The following is a 24,185-nucleotide window of genomic DNA, read 5'->3' as shown; positions in this document are numbered from 1 at the left end:
CAAGGCGTGTCAGATGTCCAAAACAGAGTGTGCCTATGTTGCACCAAACCTGAGTTCCACTAGGTACTGCCAGGGTTCAGCATCAGCTCTATTTTGGGTACTGTTCTCCCAAGTGCTCATCAAGACGTGTTTGACGACCAAAACAGCGTGCCTATGTTGCACCAAACCTGAGTTCCACTAGGTACAGCCATGGTTCAGCATCAGCTCAGCTCTTTGTATACTAAAACCTTCTCCAGAATATAACAAACATTTTTCTGAAAACCGCATCAAAATCGGTTCAGCCAAATGTGAGATAATCGCGAACAAACATACATACATAATTATATATACGGGTCAAACTGAAAACCTCCTTTTTTATGGTAATTTTATTTTATTTTTATTATAATTTTATTATTCGAAGGACGAGTATATGGGTTATATATCACCCGTAGAAGTGTAAGTATAGCACGTTAGTACTAATGTTTATATGTGTGTATTCTCTAGTATATAAGGCTAACATACTCCAAATAAAGTGAGTTCATTTATGACTTTCGTTGCTATCACTTGTCCTCAACTCCCGTTCCTACATGGCGATCCTGCCAGTAGCTGCGGTGAGCGCGTGTTTTAGTGTCAAATAACGCGGAATAATTTGGTCTATTAAATAAAATGTGCGGGAAAATTGTAAATAAACTTCTGACATAGAGCAATGGACATATAATATTTTTGTATCAAAATATTTAGATCACTACGGTTTCACTCACTATTATTTTTAGTCGCTTTTTAGGGTTCCGTACCCAGGACCCTATTACTAAGACTCCGCTGTCCGTCTGTCCGTCTATCCGTCTGTCTGTCTGACAGTTGAAATTTTCACAGATGATGTATTTCTGTCGCCGCTTTAACAACAAATACTAAAAAGTACGAACCCTCGGTGCGCGAGTCCGACTCGCACTTGGCCGGTTTTAGTCGCTTTTTATTTTATTTTGAAATGTCTCACGATAGTCAAATTTCGATATTTTTGTATGTTTTGCAATAAATTCGATTGGGCCATGTCATTGACACCTCGTAGGGCGTGCAAACCTTATATGGACCGAGCGTGAGTCAACGAACGTTGCACCTTTGTTCGCATAAATGGGACAGATGGTTAATACAAACTTTTGAGTGAAAATTGTGAAAATGGGAGACACCGGGTCGTCCACAGCATCTGCGCCGAGTCAAGACATCTTGACTCAAGTGCGCGTCCGTCCGTCTGCCCCTATGTTGTAATATAAATATTACAATGCTAAATAAAAATACTTAAATAATATAAATATAAAGAAAAATTTGTATTAATTAAAACGCCCTCTGTGTGTTTCGCGGAACTAATAGGCTCACTTGAAAACCCAACTCACGCGCAAGCTAAATTAGCAAACTTGACAAGTAATTAGTTCCGGTGAGATCCGCAACTGTGGTTGGAGCGCCACATAGTGGACGCGTTCTTTTTGGATCCGAAAGGCGTGGTGGTAAGAGCGGTTACTTAGGAAGATTTTGGAGAAATGAACTCTAGAAGGAGGCTGGCGCTACCACCCTGGCGATTAAATATGTACTAACGCTAGCAAACTAATATAAAAACTAAAAAACTGGAGGAAGTCATTGCTTAAATGAACTTATAAAATCCCATAAACAGTACTATAGGCATGATGACAGTAATTAAAAGTCACTAAAATATTATATTTATTTAATGAAACTTTAGTCGTAGAATACGCAAAACGCATTTATTTTATTATACATATTTGGCGAGATTGGTAAATGTTTTGTTAAAATAAAATTACAAAATACGCAAGTCCGCCATGATACGGTGAACACCAATTAGAGCGAATGACGTCACGTTCATGTAAACAAATATCCAAAGTACTGAAAGTACTGGTTCTCCTATGGTTCCCCTGCTTTTATTTACGATTCACGGATTCAATTTCAGTAGTTTAAACCGAATATAAACTAATAATAATAACTTGAATAATGGAACAAGGATTTACTAAGGCAAACAGTGCTAATTTGCCTAGAATCGATGTGATGATGCTTGGAGAGTTATTACAATCAAACGAAGTCTTTTGTTCAGCAGAATTTAGAAATGTCAAAAGTTCCTTGTAAGTAAGTGCAATAAACAATATTTATAATTATATAAAAATCATACTAATTTAAGGAATTAACTAAATCCAAATCCTGTAAAATCGCTTTTTATGTGTATTCCATAGCAGGTTAATATTATAATTTGTCATTAGGTATCTATTAAAAACAACACTGGTGTAATTTGAAACCTAACCTCAAAAACCTACTCTTATGCAACTTTTATATTAAAGTTACGCCTCAAACAAGATAGATACTGTTAGGTATAGAAACTAATAAATAAAGTAAATACTCACATCGAAATGATCTTCGCAAAAATAAAGATGAGTCTTAGGCAATACGCCATTTTCTCGCCTTGCAAGTTTAAGCTACCTGTTTCGTGTTGTTTTATTGTGTGGAACATACACAAATAACTTATTAGGAGTTGTTATTGATGTAATTAGAAATAAATGAACTCCAGAAATGGAGTTGGCATAATAAAATTCTAGACCAAACCCTCAGTCAAAACATAGTTGAGATAAATAGAATTAGTGATCGTATCATAGGTGTAAAGCTAGCCTTAGAGAAGCAGGCATGCCTAAATGTCGTCTCAATCTATGGGCCACAAACCGGATGCCCAGATAAAGATAAACAGGAGTTTTGGGAAGAACTAAATGTCTATATAAACACCATACCCACAAATAAACAAAAACTTATCTGCGGAGACCTAAACGGGCATGTGGGTCCAGACAGGAACGGACTTGAGGGACATCATGGTGGGTTTGGGTATGGGAAACAAAACAATGCAGGAATAACAATTTTAGAATTTGCTGTCTTGCAAAACTTAGCAGTAGTAAATACATTCTTCCAGAAAAAGAACGAGCATCTTATAACTTACAAAAGCGGAAACTCAAAAACGCAAATTGATTATATCCTGACTGATAAGGATAACCTCAAGCAATTCAAAAATTGTAAAGTGATTCCAGGAGAACCGCTTACCAGTCAACACAGACTACTTTTAGCATCGCTCAGGCTTAAAAGCCCAATAAAAATGAAGATTACAAAAATAGAGAAAATTAAATGGAAGGAACTTTAGTCAGAAAAAGGATCTAAGTTTCAAGATGAAATCAGAAGCTTCATGATAGAAAACCCCCATAGAGACGACTCTCCAAATACAACTTGGTCTAAATTTGAAAGTGTGTGTGTTACTATGGCAAAAAACGTGCTAAGAATCAGCAAAGGCGCCCCGCGTAACGGTAAGGACTCCAAGTAGTGGAACAGCAACACTAAAGAAAAGGTATCTGAGAAAAAGCGATTGTTCAAGAAATGGCAGGAAAGCGGCCAGGACCAGGATAAGGAGCTGTACAAGGAGGCAAAGAAAAATGCCCGAAGAATAGTGGCTATCGAAAGAGACAAAGCTGATGAAGACTTGTATAAACGCCTAGAACTAGCAACGGACACTGAAATTTATAAAATCGCAAAACATGGACATAACAATACCAGGGATATAATCACAACGAAATACATAAAAGATGAAAAAGGGGTATTGCTCACAGACGATAGGAACATATGTAGGAGGTGGTATAACTACTACAGTGAACTCCTAAATGAAGAATTCCCACGAAATCCAGAAACAGACGAACCTAAAATACAAGGACCTGCCGATGAAATCACTATAGCAGAAGTTAGAAAAGCCATTTCTAGGATGAAAAATCACAAAGCGAGTGGACCGGACGACATACCAGCCGAAGTTTGGAAAACCCTCAAAGACAGGGTGGTGTGGCTATGTGAATTTTTCAACAACATCCTTAGAAATGAAAGAATGCCTGATATGTGGCGTATGAGTACGCTTGTTCCTTTCTATAAAAACAAAGGGGATGTTCGGGACTGTGGAAATTTCCGTGGGATAAAACTGACGTCACACATACTAAACATTTGGGAAAGAATCCTGAGCGAACGCCTATTAAACGTCATATCACAATAACTGATAATCAGTTTGGGTTTACACCGGGAAAGAGTACCACAGATGCGATGCATGCTATTAGATTAGTAATGAGCGTTGGGAGGAGCTTGCTACAGACAGGTCATCTTGGCGGTCGACCATCTTTAACCGCATCAAATTATTTGAAGAAAACCGCCTCAATACCTTAGATGTCAAACGCCAACAACGTAAAGAGAGACCGAAGCACTCGTACGCGTATACGTATAACGCGTCTGGCCAACTCTATTGTAGCGCCTGCAATAGAGTCTTTAAGACCAAGTTCGGCCTGGCCAGCCACATTCGAGCCCATAATAGGCGTAATCCATAATTGCTGAGGTCGCCGTCATCGTCGTCGAGATTAGTGATGGAAAAAGCCCGTGAAAACAAGGAGAACGTGATGATGGCCTTTTTAGATCTTGAAAAGGCCTTCGACCGTGTACCGAGAACGATCATATGGCAAGCCTTAAGAGCTCACGGTGTCCATGAATGCTATGTTCGACTTATAAAGGACATGTATACGGATGTACAAACACGGGTTAGAAGCCCAGCGGGAATTTCGGAGTGGTTTAATATAAAAGTAGGTGTACACCAAGGTAGCGCACTAAGCCCATTACTCTTCAATGTAGTGATGAATTATCTGACTGCAAAAATACAAAAACCAACACCGTGGAACCTCTTGTATGCCGATGATGTAGTGTTAATATCGAAAGACCCACACGCACTTCAAGAAAACCTCGAACAATGGAGAGAGTCACTAGAAACTAACGGATTGCTCATCAGTAGAACAAAAACCGAATACATGATCTGCAATTTCAACCCAAATAGTCCCATAAACGCTACTATAAAGCTCGACGGCATAAACCTCCCGCAAGTAAAAACCTTCAAATACCTGGGCTCGGTCATTTCTGAAAACGGGACAATTGAAGCGGACATAATAAACAGGACGACATCGGGATGGAACAAGTGGCGTACGCTAACCGGAGTCTTATGTGATACCAAAATGCCTATTAAGACCAAAGGAAAAAATTATAAAACTGCTGTGAGGCCAGCTTTACTCTATGGATGTGAAGTCTGGCCGACAACCAAGGCACACGAGCAGAAGTTACATACAACGGAGATGCGTATGCTGCGCTGGTCGGGCGGGGTTACCCTTAGAGACAAAGTGCGCAACGAGCATATAAGGGGGAGTTTCAAAGTGGCTCCCATAACCCATAAAATTTCTGAGGCTAGACTAAGATGGTACGGTCACGTAATGAGAAGACCACGTGGTTAGAAAGTGCCTTTCCATCGCCACAAAAAAGAGGGGAATGGGAAGGCCTAAAACAACTTGGATGACGAATGTCCGAAAGGACATGAAGGTGTTGGGACTCTACGAACAAGACACCCAAGAAAGAAATAAATGGCGTCGCATGATTGGGAAAGCCAACCCCGCGTAACGGGAAAAAGGCGAGGCAGAAGAAGAAGAATATAATTAAAATCACTAGTATTCGTCGTATTTAAACTGACAAATACAACAGTTTGAACAAAATCTTAAATTTTTAGAACAAACACTCAAAAACCATGAAAAAAATTTTTAGACGCCATTTTCTAAAAATGGTGCTTATGTGGGTTAATACATTATTGCTTATCAGCATCTGTTGTAAACAATGTAATAAGGTTGTATATGTTCTATGTGAGATAGGTATATTAGCTTCTCACTCTACCCCTTTTGTGTGTCATGGCGCTGCTAGGCAGCACGTTATGTTCTGTGTTCGTTAATAATAAAGTATTTTAATTCATTTAAACCTAAATTTCATTCTTATTTTATCTGGTTATGGGCCCAGGTCACTAACTAGAATGAATTGAGAAATATAGGCTTAAATGGTTGAAAAACTGTAGTGCTAAAACGTTTTTGATAATACCGGTTTGCGGGGCGGCGACCATTTTGAATTATCGCACCGGGAAGGAAATTACTTGGTCGAAGTATTCGTCCAAGGAAGGAGGGCCTACAGGATGGAAGACAAAACGGATCCTACACAGATCGGGGCAGTCGGGGCTGCAATTAAATTGGAGGGTTCCAAGAATTGGAACGTACGGAAGTTCCAAACGTCGGTATCGTTGAAAGGGCAAGGTCTTTTCAAGATAGTAGACGGGACGACAGTAAAGCCCGAAGATGAAAAACAACGTGTTCGTTGGGAGTCACAAGATGCAAAAGCACAAGCACTGATAGTGACAAGAATGAAAGAAGAAGTAATGTTGCACATCATGTCGTGCGAAACGTCAGCAGAGATGTGGACGAAGTTACAGAGTGTGTACGAGCAGAAATCTGAAACTAGTATTCATATAGTTCAGCAGCGTTTCTTCCAGTTTAAGTATGAAGAAGGTACGGAGATGTCCGTGTTTCTGTCAAAGATACAGGAGATGAAAAACCACTTGAAACAGTTGGGCGAGACTATTTCAGACAAGTTGTAATAACGAAGGTACTCATGTCTTTACCTGAAGACTACAAACATTTCGTCTCAGCGTGGGAGTCTGCTCCGGACGACAAGCAGACATATGACAACTTAGCTGCTAGACTGCAAATAGAGGAAGAGAGAATGAAAGAGAAAGATAAGAATTTGCCATCAACGTCGGCTTTTGTGGCAAAGAAGGTGGACAAGAAGACTGTAAAATGTTTTTCATGCAATAGGCTCGGACATTATCAAAGTGAGTGCAGGTATAATAAAACGGAGAATACGCATCACAACAAGGACAGTCGTCCAGTTTTAAAATGTTATTTTTGTAATAAACCGGGACATTTGAAGAGCCAGTGTCGCTTTAGAAAGGACAAAGAGAAGAATGCTTTTATGGTCAATAGTGTGGACGATAATGAACATTTCCAAAGTGCGAGATTTCTTGTCGATCAAGGTGCGAGCGAGCATATGTGCCGTGATATTGAACTTTTTTCGTCTTATTCGCGCGTAAATAATAAATACGTGGTCGTAGGAAACAACTCGAAAATTAGTGTACTCGGCATCGGACAGATGGCAGTGCAAGTATGGAACGGTACGGATTGGATTGACACGACCTTAGAGAACGTACTTCACGTTCCGGAATTGAAAACTAACTTGTTTTCTGTCTTTTGCGCAACGTCAAAAGGTTATATTGTTGTTACCGGTGCAAATGAAAGCAAGTTTTACAAAGAAAATAAATTGATGGCTATTGCTGAGAGATGCGGAAGAATGTATTATTTTGATTTTCGTTTTTTGAATACATGCGCAGCTAATGTGGTTGGTACTAAGTGCGCGGACTTACACGAGTGGCATGAAAAGATGGCCCACCAAAACATGAAGTATGTGAAGGATGTCCTCAAGAAATATAACATCGAAGTTAACGAGTCCCAAACCCAAACTTGTGAGGGCTGTTTAAAGGGCAAAATTCACCGCTTGCCCTATCCAGCGAGTGAAAATGTTAGCACAAGAACATGTGAGATTATTCATGCAGACACTTGTGGACCAATGGAGGAACCGTCAATTGGAGGCTCTAGATCTGTGAACACAGCCGCCTACGTATTGAATAGAACTGGGAAAAGCCGGGTAGAATTAAAATCGCCATATGAGTTATGGACAGGAAAAAGTTATGATATTAATAACCTAAAAGTATTCGGGACTTCAGTATATGCCCATATTCCAAAGGTGAAAAGGCACAAGTGGGATGCTAAAGGAGAAAGAGGCCTCCTAGTAGGATATGGTGAAACAACAAAAGGGTACAGAATTTATTATCCTGACAAAAATGAAGTTGAAACAACGAGAGACATTGTGTTTGTGACTAAAGATAAGATCACTTCACCAACCTTGAAAGGATCAATGATACCATATGAAATGCCAAGTCAAGACAAAGAAGAGGCTCAAGAGCAGGATCAAAGCGCAGTGAGTGACTCGAGCCACGAGGTACGACCCACTGATGATTATACTCAAGTAAGTACAGAGGTCCTCTCAGATTCCGATCAAGACCCTGTTTATCATGAGGCTGAGGACAGTATCATACAGGTTGACAACGGTGATGACAATGTCGAGGTAAGAGAGCTTGAAGAACCTCTAGGTCGAGGTAAGCGGATTAAGAAACCTGCTATCACAGAAAACCAGCGCCACGGTTTGCCGCGGCACTATGCTGAGTGGGGATCCTTTTTGGCGTCCAAATGTTTTTTTGTCTGCATGCTTTTCTTTTTTTTATGTACTATGTTGTGGCGTCAAATAAATGTATTTTCTTTCTTTCTTTTTTCTTTTCTTATCTGTGATTGTAACAATGTGTTGAGCAATGAAACGGAACCTAAAACTTATAGTGAGGCCATTCATAGTCCAAATGCGTCTGAGTGGAAAAGTGCAATGCAGAGGGAACTGCAAACCCTAAAAGACAATAACACTTGGACAGTTTGTGATAATAAGGTCAGTGATAAGGTAATTAGTAGTAAATGGGTTTTTAAAATGAAACCAAATCAATATAAAGCTAGACTTGTAGCTCGCGGCTTTGAACAGAATGATGAATTAGACCTGAATGAAATTTATGCGCCAGTTGCCAAGCTTGCTACTTTCCGACTGTTCATGGCAGCAGCCACTAGACTAGGTTTGCCGGTCCATCAGATGGATGTGACAGGGGCTTTTTTGTATGGGGAAATTGTAGAGGATGTTTTTATTAGATTGCCAGAGGGAGCTTTTGAAGATGGCAAGAATATTGTAAAGTTAAACAAGGCATTGTATGGTTTAAAAAAATCCCCTAAATATTGGAATGACAAGTTTAACTCGGTAATGATAAGGGAAGGTTTTAAGAGGTCTCAGTCTGATTGCTGTCTGTATTCAAAATGTGAAGGTAAGGAACAAATGTATCTCCTTATATATGTTGATGATATGTTGATTTTTGGTACAGATGAAAAGCAGGTCATGGAGTTAAAAGCAGTGTTGAAAAAGGAATTTGAAATGAAAGATTTAGGCTTAATTTCAGATTTCTTGGGCATAAATGTCAAACAAAATTTAGAAAGTCATGTTACTGAGTTATGTCAAAAGAAGTATCTTGAAAAAGTTTTAAAAAGGTTCAATATGTATGACTGCAAACCTGTTAATACTCCTATGGACTACAACTTCAACACTCAAGTGCTTGAAGGTGATAAATGTAAAGGTAGCACAAAAAATATTTGTAGGCAGATCATTGGGTGCTTGATGTACGCGGCTTTAGGTACAAGACCTGACATTTGTGCTGCTATGTCCATACTAAGTAGGTATCAAGATTCGGCTAGTGACATGTTGTTAGCAGCTTTAAAAAGAGTACTGCGGTACATCAAACACACATTAGACTATAAATTGGTGTTTAAATGTAATGATGAGATGCTTGTAGGTTCTTGTGATGCTGATTGGGGCGGAGACCTGAAGGACAGAAAATCTACCACTGGGTATTGTTTTAGTTTTGCTAATTGTTTGATTTCCTGGTGTTCTAAAAAGCAAAGCACAGTCAGTATTTCTTCTACTGAGAGTGAATATGTTTCGCTGACTATGGTAGGTACTGAAGCTTGCTGGCTGATTAATATCTGTCATGATTTAAACTTGAGAAATGTGTCCCCAGTTGTGATTTTTTGTGACAACCAGTCTGCTATTAAAGTGGCTCATACAAATAGTGTGAAAAGATTGAAACACATAGATATTAAACACCATTTTATTAGAGAAATGATAGAAAATAAAAAAGTAATTGTTAAATATGTCAAGACTGTAGACCAGGTGGCAGACATGTTCACAAAGTCCCTGAAAAATACCATGCTGTTAAAGTTTGTGAAAATGTGTGGTCTGGTTAACTAAGTTAATTTTTTTGTGTTCTTAATTTTGAGAAGTGTTTCAAGTAAAGAACTATAATAGTATTATGTTAGTTAAACATTATTACATTGAAAGGGGGTGTTGTAAACAATGTAATAAGGTTGTATATGTTCTATGTGAGATAGGTATATTAGCTTCTCACTCTACCCCTTTTGTGTGTCATGGCGCTGCTAGGCAGCACGTTATGTTCTGTGTTCGTTAATAATAAAGTATTTTAATTCATTTAAACCTAAATTTCATTCTTATTTTATCTGCATCCAATTAAAATCCGATTATGATACATCGACCGAATTAATTCAGGACATGAGAAAAGTTTCACTACCAAAAAAATCTGCGACTGCTATTCAAAGCAAGCTGCACACTATTAAGCAGAATAATCAAAGCGTAAAACACCAGCTGGAACAAGTACTCCTGCTACCGCGATAACAATGAGCAAAATTCGAATTTACTGAGAGCGTGAAACAAAATGATTTTGAAATTGTAATGCTAAATTTCCATTTAAACATTTCTTGTACATATATACTTCAAGTTCGGGGTCTAATTAATATCAATTCGAAACATTGGTGCATACCTCGTAGCAAAATCTAATTTTGCTATCTTGTCACATAAAAAACTATTAGGTTATAGGTACCTATTTAATGTATATTGAATATTGCTATGACGCCTTAGTTTTGTCGATATTTAAAATTTAAATCCATAAGTGCCAAATTTGTAACAAATGGCGGTGAATAGATCAGACGATATCTGATAACGTCAACAATTTAACTGTGATATCGTTCAGATGCGAGTTGGACGTGGAGAGCTGATATTGACTTGACAGTACCTTGTAGCAGCGGAAGAAGAACATGGGCTTGATCAGCTCCTGGGACAGTGGCGCCACGTCACGCTTAGTGTCTGGGACGCATTGCTGTAACAGAATTAACGGTTACTTACATTACCGCATGTTACATTAAATGCATATTAAAGTATAGATTTATCAGTCATTTAGAAAAGGCTACAAATATAATGACCACTAAAAATTACTTTGGTACCCAAAATAAAGAAATCTCTTTCACTAAAACAAATACTAAACACCAAAATAATAAGGTCTAAAATTACAAAAGTACCACCGGTTTTAATCACGACTGCACTTCAAATTGTATTCAAACACCAAAAATAATGATTGATCACCAAATATAATGAATGATCATGATCACCAAATCTTGAAGAGCAAATTAATGCGATATTTTCACCTGAATAAACCACTATATGATTACCAAAAAAATGCATACATGTTACCAAATAAAGTATAATTATGCCAAAATTACTAGCCACTCCCGCTCAATCCCCCGTACACCGCACCGCACGCGCTGCGCTCGCCCGGCCCAATCCTCAATGAGGGCTATCGTTTTTTTGCTCACCAGTTGGCGCCTCTGTTGATGGTGGTCCAAGTGACATTTGACATTTCGAACTTTGCAAAGACCACCATCCACACTAGCGCCCCTAGCGGCGAATTCATACGCGTTAGCCCTCATTCAGTTACGCGCCACCCTTACAGAAAAGAAATGCTACTAGAAAAGTGGAATAGGTTAGGTTAGAACTGCTACTCTTACAATACAAAATACTACAAGAAAAGTGGGTTAGGTTAGGTTAGAACTGCGACCCTTACAGAAACGAAATGCTACAAGAAAAGTGGGTTAGGTTAGGTTAGAACTGCGACCATTACAGAAGAAACGAAATGCTACTAGAAAAAGGTGACGAAGTGGATTAATTAATTGGGGCATTTTCTATGAAAAGGGACCTTATTGTCGATGGCGCTTACGTAGCACAGCGTCGCGCTGCATTGTATTTATATCGAAGCATCGTTAATAATGGCGTAAGCGCCATCGACAATAAGGTCCCTTTTTATAGAAAATACCACAATTTAATGGGATAACGAGATGTTAAATATTTGCACATTCTTAATTAAAATGTTGTTAAATTTTTTATGGTATTTATTATTTTTGTGTTTACAATGATTAATTAGGAGTTATGATGAATGATGATTTGACAAATTTTGGTTATAATTTCACATTAAAATTCAAATTTTGGAGATCATTTACTATTTTTGGGTTAATAATGATTATTTTGGTGTTATTTGTTTTAAAAGGAAAAACATTGGTACAAATTTGGTAATCATTTCACATTAAATAGGTCTAATTTTGGTGATCATTCATTATTTTTACAAGCTTTTTATTAACTTGCAATGTACCTAATAGTATGTATGTAATACTCGTATGTAACTATGTTTGTACGGGTCAAATCTTGCATGTTAAATTTGACCCACTTCCCGGTTTCCTATGAAGCTGAAAATTTGCATACATATGTAAGTCGGGTGACAATGCAATATTATGTTACCATCGAGCTGATCTGATGATGGAGACAGGAGGTGGTCATAGGAACTCTGTGATAAAACAACGCAACCTAATTGTGTTTGGTTTTTAGAATTGTCTTGATGAATATTAGTTGCCTGTGGAAAGAAAAGTACAGTCAGCGATAAAAGCTTGTACCAAAAATGAAATTTTTGCCAAAAACTTATTAAGTTATTAGTGGTAAAAACGATTTTTTTTTTGGTGTTAAATTTTAGTAAATCTGGTGATCTGTTAAATACATGCCTTTAGAAAATATAATAAAAAAATGTATTGGGATAATTGGTTACCGAGAACTTCTGGCAGAACTGCAGGCCGTCTTGAATGTCGCCCTTAAGCTCGCTAGAGACGGGCAGGTTTGCGATTCGCTGCGTGATCTGCTCGTAGTTAGGCTCGAGGTTGTGGTCGATGTAGCCCAGCTCCTGCATGACGCACGTGATGTTGCGCACGCGACCGCCGCTTGCCCCCGCGCCCGCGCCCGCGCCCGCTCCGCCGGTGCGCGAGATTAACTCCAGTCTGTCGCGTATGTCCAACTCTCGCTGGATGCAATACAATACAAAATGCGTTAATTTAACTACTTATAACTTAACACATTCACTGCTAGTCACTCGCTAGGCGGGTTCTCTGTTCGAAGGCAGTTTTCGCTACAAACGGGAGATACTAAATTACAATTATTAGTACTGACACAAATTTTTTTCGTAGGTTGTTACGTTTTTATAAGAAATAAAAGCAAATATCCATAGTATGAAATTCCTAAAGATGCATGTCCTACGGTTAATCAACCTATTTTTAGGGTTCCGTAACGGAAGGGTAAAAACGGGACCCTATTACTAAGACTCCGATGTCCGTCCGTCTGTCTGTCTATCTGTCTGTCTGTTCGTCTGTCAACAGGCTGTATCTCATGAATCGTGATAGCTAGACAATTGAAATTTTCTCAGATGATATATTTCTGTTGCCGCTATAACATCAAATACTAAAACCAGAATAAAATAAATATTTAAGTCGGGCTCCCATACAACAAACGTGATTTTTTGCCGTTTTTAGGGTACCGTACCTCAAAAGGAGAAAACGGAACCCTTAAAGGATCACTCGTGCGTCTGTCTGTGTCGTCTGTCCGTCTGTCACAGGCTATTTTCTCCGAAACTACTGGACCAATTAAGTTGAAATTTGGTATACATATGTAAGTTTGTGACCCAAAGACGGACATGTAACGTAAACAATAGTTATTTGTTATACAAGGGTGCAAAGTTGTATTTTACCCGCGAGTGTAGAATTGAAACACGAGCAAGCGAAAGGATTCTATAGGTGAACCACGAGCGAAGCGAGTGGTTCTAAAATAGAATCCTGAGCGTAGCGAGTGTTTCAACACACGAGAAGTAAAATACATTTGCGCCCGTGTGTAACACAAAACTTTTCACCTCACTATAGCGAGGAAAGTGCAACATCCACAGGCGTTAGATCATCTTCATCACTGGAATCACTCATTTCTTTACGATATTATAACAGAAAACTCTGGAAGTTGTGTATTTTTACGCGAGTCGGTGAGAAAAGGTTTTAAGTAAAAAAATTGTTGACAATGTTGTCATTTCTGATGTATGAAATGTCAACGATGCGTTTTGAAATTGCATCGACTCAACCAACTTGTGCGTTCAGAATTATATTTAACATCATTATAAAAAAACAAACGTTTCTTATGGAATTTTAAGGTTTATGACTTAAAATCATTAAATAAAGCTAAATTTGGTATTTTTTATTAGATTCTCAAACCATTTATTTAATGATAATTAATTAATATCGAACGAACCATTATCATGAGCGTTTTACGTTTTGTTATCTGTCAAACTACTTAAACACGCTCCATCCAAGGTCAAATTACTTTCCCCACTAGTGGATAAAACGCGTTTTTCCTCGCTTGTATTGAAGGATAAACGACAACTTTTCGAGCTAGTGAGGGGAAAATTAATTTTAAACATGGGGGCCACTTTTGGGGGGTAAATGAGAAAATTAAAAAATAAAGTTTTCTAAACTATATTTTATTACATATCAAATGAAAGAGCCCATTGTGAGAATCTCAAATATATATTTTTTATAATTTTAGGATTAATAGATTAGAAGTTATTCAAGAAAATAGGCGAAAAATTACCATTCCCCCCCTTTATATCTCCGAAACTACTGGGTCTAAAATTTTGGATACAATACACAAAATAAATCTTTACCTATAGATCACAGGAGAAACTATTAGAAATGTGCAGTCAAGCGTGAGTCGGACTTAATTATTTAGTTTTTGATCCAACCCCTACGGGTTTTTTAAAGACCTTTCACGCACGCGTCACATAAAAAATATATTGTTTATATTGTGTAATGTACGGAACCCTTGGAACGCGAGTCCGACTCGCACTTGGCCGGTTTTTTTCGTAATGGTACGGAACCCTTCGTGCGCGAGTCCGACTCGCAGTTGGCTTGTTTTTTAAATGTCTGAAGTATAACACTGCTAGTGCAAAAAAACTAACGACCTCTTTTCTTACGGTTGACCTAGGATTAAAATGTATAAATTGCGAAATTTCTAACGACATTTTGTCCTACGTTTAGCTGTCCCATCGCACTGTTTCTTTTCAAAAAACATTTCCTTTACAACTTAACTACACTTAACTTTTTCTGGGCGGTTTGCCCTTCGGGCATCGGAGGCTACCTAACAACCTATCTACGTACATTACGTTGATTTTCAATGTTTTGTCATTACGAATTTCGTACTTTGGATATTTGATTTTAGAAATTATGCTACATAACCATTAAATCCCCCCTATTTTCCCACCCTTAGGGTAGGATTTTTTGTTTTTAAATTTATATGGAACCAACTTCGAATTGGATAGGGTATAATCCAATAAAAAAGAATTATCAAAATCGGACTACTCATCTGTAAAAAGTTATGCGTGGATGACCACGCATAACTTACACTCAGTGAGTAAAGAATCAATAATTCCCTGTTTTCTTACCCTTAGGGTCAAATCGAGGTATATGGGTATACTGTTTAAAAGGAACTGTCGAGTACAACCATGCGTCAAATTCTGTCGTATTTGTTATTTTTGGGTTTACAATCAGATTCATTAAGTAGACTATAAGCTTCACGTTTTTGAGTAGTTGGCATTGGGAAAACGTCTGTGTGCAAAGAATCATCTCTTGTACTGGGTCCTGGTCGTGGGTCTGGCTGCACGTCAAGGACAATTAAATCAACCTTTTTTTTTATGCTTGCGTAATCCACTAGTTGATCCACCTAACGTTTTTAAAACTTTACCGTACTGATGTCTGTAGTTTGTCTTTTTCTTTTTCACATAATGTACACGCGAATAATAAGAAAAATAAATTAATTTAAATATCAAAAAGTGCGTTCGTATTAGCCACCAAACTATACACCATCAACCTACAACAGCTACAATACTTATAATAAGTATTTATCTGACTACTTGAGCCTGACTGTCAAGGTTGGGGACTTTGGGTAGTTATCGAGCCAAAGTCCAAATTTAATGCGGTTTACTTTCTTAACTTTTCAGTACCGAAAAGTACCGAAGAACCGGGATATTCATTATCAGAACCGGTACCCGAAAAGTTGAAATTTCCTAATCGCATTCCCTAATCGAGATAGACTGCGATCGAGTTTACGCAGTCGCTAACGTAAACGTCAAGGGACAACTCAAGGTACGGCTACATAACAGGTCTTAATTTTTTTAGTTGTTTTTAAATAAGACATATTTATTACTTGGTAGTGCAATTCTTAACTACCTAACTAATAATCCAATATTTACTACAGATTTAGTCAATTTGTGTAAGGATGTCCAATATTTATTTTTATTTGTTTATAAACTTAGCTCTACTTTTTGAAAAAAAAAGGCTGTATTACATACTACCGCAGTTACGTATGAAGGAAATTCTCTACAATACTTACCGACATTCTATTAGATCCAAAGAAACCCGGCTGCTGATAAAAGCCTTGCGGATATTGTTGTTGGTACGCGTAGGGATTATACGACGGCATTCCCGGGGGGTAGAACAGACCGGGCGCGCTGTAAGGGACCTGGTAGAAGGGCGTCGCAGGGCTAAAAGGTCTGAACTGAGGACTGCCGGGCATCATATACGGGGGCACCGCCGGCTGCTGCTGAGGAAATTGCGACTGGAAATGACAAATTACTTTTTCTTTAATGTATACTTCTTAAGTTTTTATTGATGCGTTGAATGATACATACATATATTGAATATAAATTGTTAAGTTAAAAGTCCCTTTTTAGGGTTCCGTAGCCAAATGGCAAAAAAACGGAACCCTTATAGATTCGTCATGTCTGTCTGTCTGTCTGTCCGTCCGTCCGTCCGTATGTCACAGCCACTTTTTTCCGAAACTATAAGAACTATACTGTTGAAACTTGGTAAGTAGATGTATTCTGATGTGAACCGCATTAGGATTTTCACACATAAATAGAAAAAAAAACAATAAACTGAATAGTTTGCGCGAGAGACACTTCCAAAGTGGTAAAATGTGAGTCCCCCCCCCCCCCTTGTAACTTCTAAAATAAGTGAATGATAAAACTAAAAAAAATATATGATGTACATTACCATGCAAACTTCCACCGAAAATTGGTTTGAACGAGATCTAGTAAGCAGTTTTTTTAATACGTCATAAATCGTAAACCGCAATTTACCTCTCATTTAATCAACTCGAATATTTCAAAAAAAGTACGGAACCCTCGGTGCGCGAGTCCGGCTCGCACTTGGCCGGTTTTTTTATAACTTAGGTAGTTCATAGATTTCATTAAAAATTGTACCTATTTGTTTCACAGATTTTTATTTAACATCAACATTTAATTTTATTTATATACATATATGTAACTATTTAAAACAATATATTTTTATTCACTCTAATCTTATCTAAATTCGTAAAAATAAAATATGTTTACTAAAGTAAACGCAGAATAATTGATTGATTAAAACCTAAAAAACTTTGAAACGCACGTATGTCAGTGTGTTAACAGTTGTGTTACAAGTTGAATGTAAGAACTTCGCTTCGCTCGGTCGTTCTATTAACAATGACAAAACACAGAACTAGTTTGTAAAATGGTTTTAAATATTTGCTTTATTTTTAATGTTCAATTGTGTTTAAAATATGGTTAATTGTGTACCTATAAAATACGGTTATGAACTCACGATTCTCACGAAATAATAGTAGGTACAGGGGGCCTCAAAAGTAGCTTAGTCAAAAAAGGAGATGTTTACATATGTACGAGTCTGCAGAATAACCAAAGAATAACTAATAGAGTGTGCTGTGACAATTGTGACAGATACTTTTGAACGCGAACTGTAGAGATAAATCTCTATTTGGAAAAGTATTCCAGTGTGGCAGATGCTTTTGAACGCGAACTGTAGAGATAAATCTCTATTTGGAAAAGTATTCCAGTGTGGCAGATGCTTTTGAACGCGAACTGTAGAGATAAATCTCTATTTGGAAAAGTATTCCAGTGTGGCAGATGCTTTTGGCGCGTTATTACGAGCACATACTGATTGTGTGTAACATGTGTGTAACAATAGTGAGTATTATCGCAGATATTGGCAGTGGCACCCTTCGGTCATGTAATGTAACTTATATAACTGTAACAAGTATTTTTATAAAATTATATGTATATAGGTATTATATGAATATTCAAAATTGCACGGTGTAATTATATTATCCAAGCTATTTTCGCCTTTTGACCTTTGAGGCCATCGCCTCTTTAGCTCAGTGGTAGAGCACTGGTCTCGTAAACCAAGCATCGTGAGTTCAATCCTCACAGACATAATTTTTTTATATACCTATAGAGTTAAACCAAGAAAAGTCTGCAACGATTTTGACAGCACACGCAGTGCCAGTGTTATTTATACGTCATAATTTCATAGAAGTTTGACGTTTAAAATAACAATTGCACTGCGTGTGCTATCAAAATCGTTGCATACTTTTCTTGGTCTAACTCTATAATATTTATTTTTGTACTTACCCCATGTGGTCTAAATGCAAGGATCCCTCCTAGAGGCGACTCTTTAAGAGAATGCGAATCTTGATTTGGTAAATCATTCTCCTGGTTGTGTATAGCGCCATCTGTGGGCTTAGTGATGGTTTGCGAGCTCGGGTCCATGGCAAAGCCGGGCGGCAGTTTCCCCAAGAGCACCGACGGCGGGAGGTGCAAGTTCGGCTGTGCGTCGAAAGATGGCGGTGCCGAACATTTTGCATATGCGTCCTTCATTTCTTGTCGAATTTGTTTTACAACTTCTGGACCAAAACAACTTTCATAAATCTGAAGAAAAAAAAAACGATTTCTTCATCATTTCATGTTAGTTCCTAAGAGGTTGCGTGATTACGAAGTAATAAAGGTAAATTGGATTATTTAAATTATTTGCCATTTCTATTGAACTCTATATATATATAAGGTGATTCAGAAGACGTGAGCAGGATCAACACTGCTCATTTCGTAAATTACAAGCAACTGTTTCGTATCAGTAGGTATTAGTGAGATTAACGTTAATTTTTTAGGCCGCGTTGAAAAAAAAAGTTATTAATTTATTTACGACATGCATGGTCGCCCTACAATTAGAATAAGTACTAAACTACCGATATTCTGTGTCAAATTTAGTGTCATCACTTCATCATTGTCATCAGTCTGGTTACTTTTGAAAACTTGCATCTCACTCAAATTTGACCGTTTATTTTCTTCATAATCAAAATGCTGTCATGTTTTATGTTTATTAATTAGGTGTTGTAGGGTGACCATCGTGCCTCGAAAATCACGAACATTTGATTCTCGATCAGATGGCGCCACTAGTTTTGGCCTACTCTCGTATAGAGGGCGTTGATGGTTTCGTTTATTATTTATAATTTTAACGCATATCAGTGAAAGAACATGGGTCAAAATCATATAAAAATAATTAATGTAAATAAAAAAATCATTTATCCATATTTAAATACATATTAACGTATTTATAATCTTCATTTTTAGTTTCAAAGTATGTCGATAGATGACAGTGAATTTTACAGTGGTTACAAAATTTACTATGACAGTACCGCTCTATCTTATTATATCCTCATTGCCATGATTGTAGAGAATTAAATTTCTCCTCATCAAAAAGTTAAAAAATAGGAAAAAGTGCGGTTGTTTCCCCTAAATACGACGGTGATCGATCAATTAACAATTACTGAGTGTGCAGGAGTAGTCCTGCTCACGTGTCATGAATCATCCTGTATATATATATATATATATTTGATCATTAGCAATAAAAGTTCGGTTATAAATTTATATAATTATTCAGGTAAAAAAAATCGTTCGCTATTTATGGAAAATATCATAATTTTTGGGATTTTTAAATCTCTATATATTCCATAATAATATCTCTGCAAAAATGGGTATTACCTACCTTTGATCTCTGGTTAAATATCTATTAATGTAGTATACTAAAGTGTGCCTAGAGTAGGTATGTATTTATTTAGGTTTTTTTTATGTCTCGAAGCCCTCACCAGTCAGCCGTTTCAGTGCAACGCAAAACGAATGTGCTAGATCTAAAAAATAATGTTTCTTTCTGAAAGTGATTTAACTACATGGGTATCCACAGTTCTTACTGACCTCCAGTACAGACCCAGATCCAGGTAGAGTAACATCTAGATTTTTTTACCAAGTAACGTATGTATCCGTAATAGTAATTACGAATTATGTTGTGGATTTAATTATTATTTACATTAAATAGTCAGGGCGACAAAATAAAGTAGGATTTATTAGATTTTTTTCATGTCAATCTAACTACCGGCGAGAAACACCAGTGTGCACTCTAAGTACGGTTTTACCTTCATCATTGCGTATTTCTTGATGAACCGGTCGTCGCTGCTGGCCGTTGTGTGCGCGGCCCAGCAGAACAGGCACGCCAAAACAAGTTGTCTCAGAAGCATCTTTCAACTGACAATAAAAAGAATAAGAGAAGTAAATAATAAATATAGGTATGATATGAGTAAATCTATTAAGCTATACGATTTATATACGTAAAAAACAAAATACACCTGTTTGTGTTTCGCATTACGATGACAAGTTATCTACTTTATTGGGTGGTTCTAATTCGTTGGATTAATGGAGTCAAATATGAAGAGTAAAACAGTACAAGACATATTCATATTCATATTTATTTATTGCATCCATGGTACACAGGTGTTACATATATATAATAGTTTCACATGGGCCCTGGTAGGGCAAGGCAATTATCTTAAATCTAAAGATTAATTTATATATGTACAATATATTTGACAGTGTCTTATTTAACTTTTAATAATTTCATCATTCATCATTTCATATTTAATATAATATATAGTTATTTCTAAAGTCAATAACTGATTTTATTTTACCAAAATTTATAAAATTAAATTTTCGTCGACCCACATCGACAAGACATTGGTGCCTTCAATACACATTCTAGGCAACCCAACAACAGACACTACACAAATGGTTTTTAGATTGGCTGACGTTAAATAGAGACACTTTACTTTATCGTTTTGTTAAAATGTTTAATTGGTGTAGTTTTGTACATTGGTACAATTATACCTTGTGGTGTCCAGATGAACATACTAAAAGTCCTCGAGGGTGGGGGGTGTCCTGAGCGTGTAGAGGGGGGTTGAAGGTAGCTTTTTCAAGTTTTTGCTCATAACTCGAAAATATGTACGAGTAGCATTATAAATATTATAATGACTTTTGAAAAAAGTTTTTACATCAAATTTTCTACAAAATTGGTCATATTTACTTTTACTCTACGATCAATACTTTGGGAGCTACGAGGTGTTTAAGTTAACAAAGACATAAAAAATAAGCGACTTAAGTTACAACTTAACGTTCTTATATATTCACATTAGGTATCATTTTCAACTAAATAAAAAATGTAGACCATACCCAATTTCATCTAAATCGGTTCAGCGGTTAGATTCTCCATACAAACTTCCACTTCCGTTTTCACTTCTTTACGGGATGATTTCTGGGATAAAACTATTCTATATCCTTCCCTGGGATTCAAACTACATTTACTCTATACTAAATTATATCCAAATCGGTTCAGCGGTTAAGCGTAAAGAGTGAATTCTACTTTTATTTATTTATTTTTATTTATTTTTGTTTTTAGGTATAGTGACATAGACTTAGACACTATATCTAGAAGACTAAACTTATAATTTGACTGGCAAATAGCTTTGCATAATTAAATTAATTATATTGTATAAGAAGCTATGTGTCAATTTTGTATTAAATAAGGGGGTTGTTATGGTACCTACATTGATATGCCTACTCTATGTATTGTCTATGAATTCTATGATTGACGATGCGATATTGTCGATACACATGTCACGGTCCTATTAATGTGTCTCCAATAAAGTCTCATATTTAAGAATTAAAAGCCTATTTATTGACTACAGAACGGTGTCAATGTGATACCATAAATGAATACGGCGTCCCTGATTTATACGAAAACGATACCAATCTTGGCCTCATAACTTAATTGGTGTAGATAGTAGTAGATATCAGGATATTCAGGATAAATTTGGAGGCCCCCAAAAATTTAATACTTAAACAACCTCCTAAACTAAAGACCCTTTATTGCACCACAAAATAAACAATCAATAACAGATTTACAATGTAAATAAAGGCAGCAGCAGGCGGTCTTATCGCTGTAAGCGATCTCTTACACACAACCTTAGGGTAGCATAGCAGAATATAGAGAACAGAAAACTTTAAAAAACAGGTAGTGCACGAATAATATAATACAGGAATAAGAGTTTAGAATTATATGGGTTTAAAAAAAAAAAAAAAAACTTACCAAACACATTACAGATACATATACAATTAAATAAATACGTATCAAGAGGTACAACCAAATAGTTAAATATATATCAGATACGTATATATATATAAATACATGTATACATACATACATATTAAAGTATTAATTTATTGATCGTAGAATAAAATCAAATACTGACATATGACCAAATTCATATGGGGAAATAATTATAATGCTATTCGTCAGATTTGGGATAGATATATGCAAAAATCTGATAAAAAGGTACCCTCAACCCCTCCTACACCCTCAGCACACCCCCCACCCCGAGGACTTACAGTATGTTCATCTAGACACCACAGGGTAAAAATGTACCAATTTACAAAACTAGACGAATTATTTCTCCTAATTTTGTTAATTTTCTTGAACTTCATCTAGACACCACAGGGTAAAAATGTACCAATTTACAAAACTAGACGAATTATTTCTCCTAATTTTGTTAATTTTCTTGAACTAACTTAGGCAGAAGAAGAAACAGAGATATGTATTTAGTATAAACAAAGATAGATAACTCCGTAATAGATGGATACAATCTAAGGAAAAAACGTGCCTCGAAAATCAAGAAAATTTTATTCTCGTTCAGAGGGCGCTACTAGTTTTGGCCTACAGTCGTATAGATGGCGTTGACGGTTTCGTTTGTTATTTAACAGTGAAAGAACATGGGTCAAAATCATAAAAATAATTAATGCAAATAAAAAAAATCATTTATCTATATTTAAATACATTCTATCGTATTTTTATAAATCTTTATTTTTAGTTTTAAAGTGTGTCGACAGATGGCAGTGAATTTACTGGGGTTACAAAATTTACTATGACAGTACCGCTCTAGTATAAGTTACTCTATGGTATAAAGGTACACACACTGATGTGCAAAATATACAACTGTGCTGAAAAATACATATTTCTAATAATAGTAGATTGTTAACCAAGGAATGAAAGGCACTCATTCCTGCCGAGGTATTTTGGCGCTCGAACGCAGTGAGAGCGCCAATAGTCCGAGGCTGAAATGATGCCTTTCACCCGAGTTAAACACTCTACTTTTCATTTAGAATACGAGGAAAGTAAAATGAATATGTTTTTAGGGTTCCGTAGCTCAAAAGCAAAAAAACCGGCCAAGTGCGAGTCGGACTCTGGGGTCCGAGGGTTCCGTACATTACACAATTTTAACAATGTATTTTTTATGTGAAACGTGAGTGAAAGGTAAATTGCGGTTTACGATTTATGACGTATTTAAAAAAAACTACTTACTAGATCTCGTTTAAACCAATTTTCGGTGGAAGTTTGCATGGTAATCATATATTTTTTTCAGTTTTATCATTCTCTTATTTTAGAAGTTACAGGGACACACACACACACACACACACACACACACACACACACACACACACACACACACATTTTACACACACACCACTTTGGAAGTGTCTCTCGCGCAAACTATTCAGTTTAGAAAAAAATAATATTAGAAACCTCAATATCATTTTTGAAGACCTATCCATATACCCCACGTATGGGTTTGATGAAAAAAATTTTTTTTAATTTAAATCCAATTATAGGGAATCCCCAAAATTTATTGCTTTTTTTTCTATTTTCGTGTGAAAATATGCGGTTCACAGAATACATCTACTTACCAAGTTTCAACAGTATAGTTTCTATGACTAATTAAGTTAATTTTGGTATACAAATGTATGTTTGTGACGCACATATGGACATATATGTAACGTAAACAAATGATATTTAAACATGGGGGCCACTTTTGGGGAGTAAATAAGAAAATTAAAAAATAATATGATGTTTATCATAGCTATGCCCCTTCGTTTGACTTTTTTATTATTATTATAAAAGTTAGTAGCATAAAAAACCCATAATATATATTTTTTTGAAAACGACAGATTTCACTATCTTATCCTCTTAACTTTACTGGCTATTGATACGTAAGTAGTTGTTATTTTCATTTCATGCAAAGTCTAAGTAAGTATCTACCGTACTCGTTATTAATTAAGTGCTCTTTTTTATATGCAATTACAAGTAGAAGTTGAGTCCACCGCCGGGTCATTGCTCCGAGCG

The 24,185-nt window shown here is 36.6% G+C and overlaps 1 protein-coding gene and 1 long non-coding RNA gene across 2 annotated transcripts in view; one reads left to right on the top strand and one right to left on the bottom strand.

Moving 5' to 3' along the window:
* LOC134754984 (uncharacterized) overlaps window positions 1-24,185 on the top strand; it is a 261,683-nt gene that overhangs the window by 139,589 nt on the left and 97,909 nt on the right. The gene's annotated exons all lie outside the window — the stretch shown is intronic.
* LOC134754894 (uncharacterized) overlaps window positions 1-24,185 on the bottom strand; it is a 38,776-nt gene that overhangs the window by 3,786 nt on the left and 10,805 nt on the right. Inside the window, exons 2-6 of the mRNA XM_063691358.1 lie at window positions 20,095-20,203; window positions 18,260-18,556; window positions 16,186-16,410; window positions 12,536-12,784; window positions 10,682-10,765 (exon numbers count right to left, since the gene is read on the bottom strand). Of these exons, the coding sequence (XP_063547428.1) occupies window positions 10,682-10,765; window positions 12,536-12,784; window positions 16,186-16,410; window positions 18,260-18,556; window positions 20,095-20,196 (957 nt within the window). The 5' untranslated portion in view covers window positions 20,197-20,203. The remainder of the gene's footprint in view (window positions 1-10,681; window positions 10,766-12,535; window positions 12,785-16,185; window positions 16,411-18,259; window positions 18,557-20,094; window positions 20,204-24,185) is intronic.

Source organism: Cydia strobilella, chromosome Z (genome assembly GCF_947568885.1).
Source record: "Cydia strobilella chromosome Z, ilCydStro3.1, whole genome shotgun sequence".
NCBI lineage: Eukaryota > Metazoa > Arthropoda > Insecta > Lepidoptera > Tortricidae > Cydia > Cydia strobilella.
The sequence above is the reverse complement of the archived record's forward strand: the minus strand, read 5'-3'. Positions and strand labels throughout refer to the sequence as shown.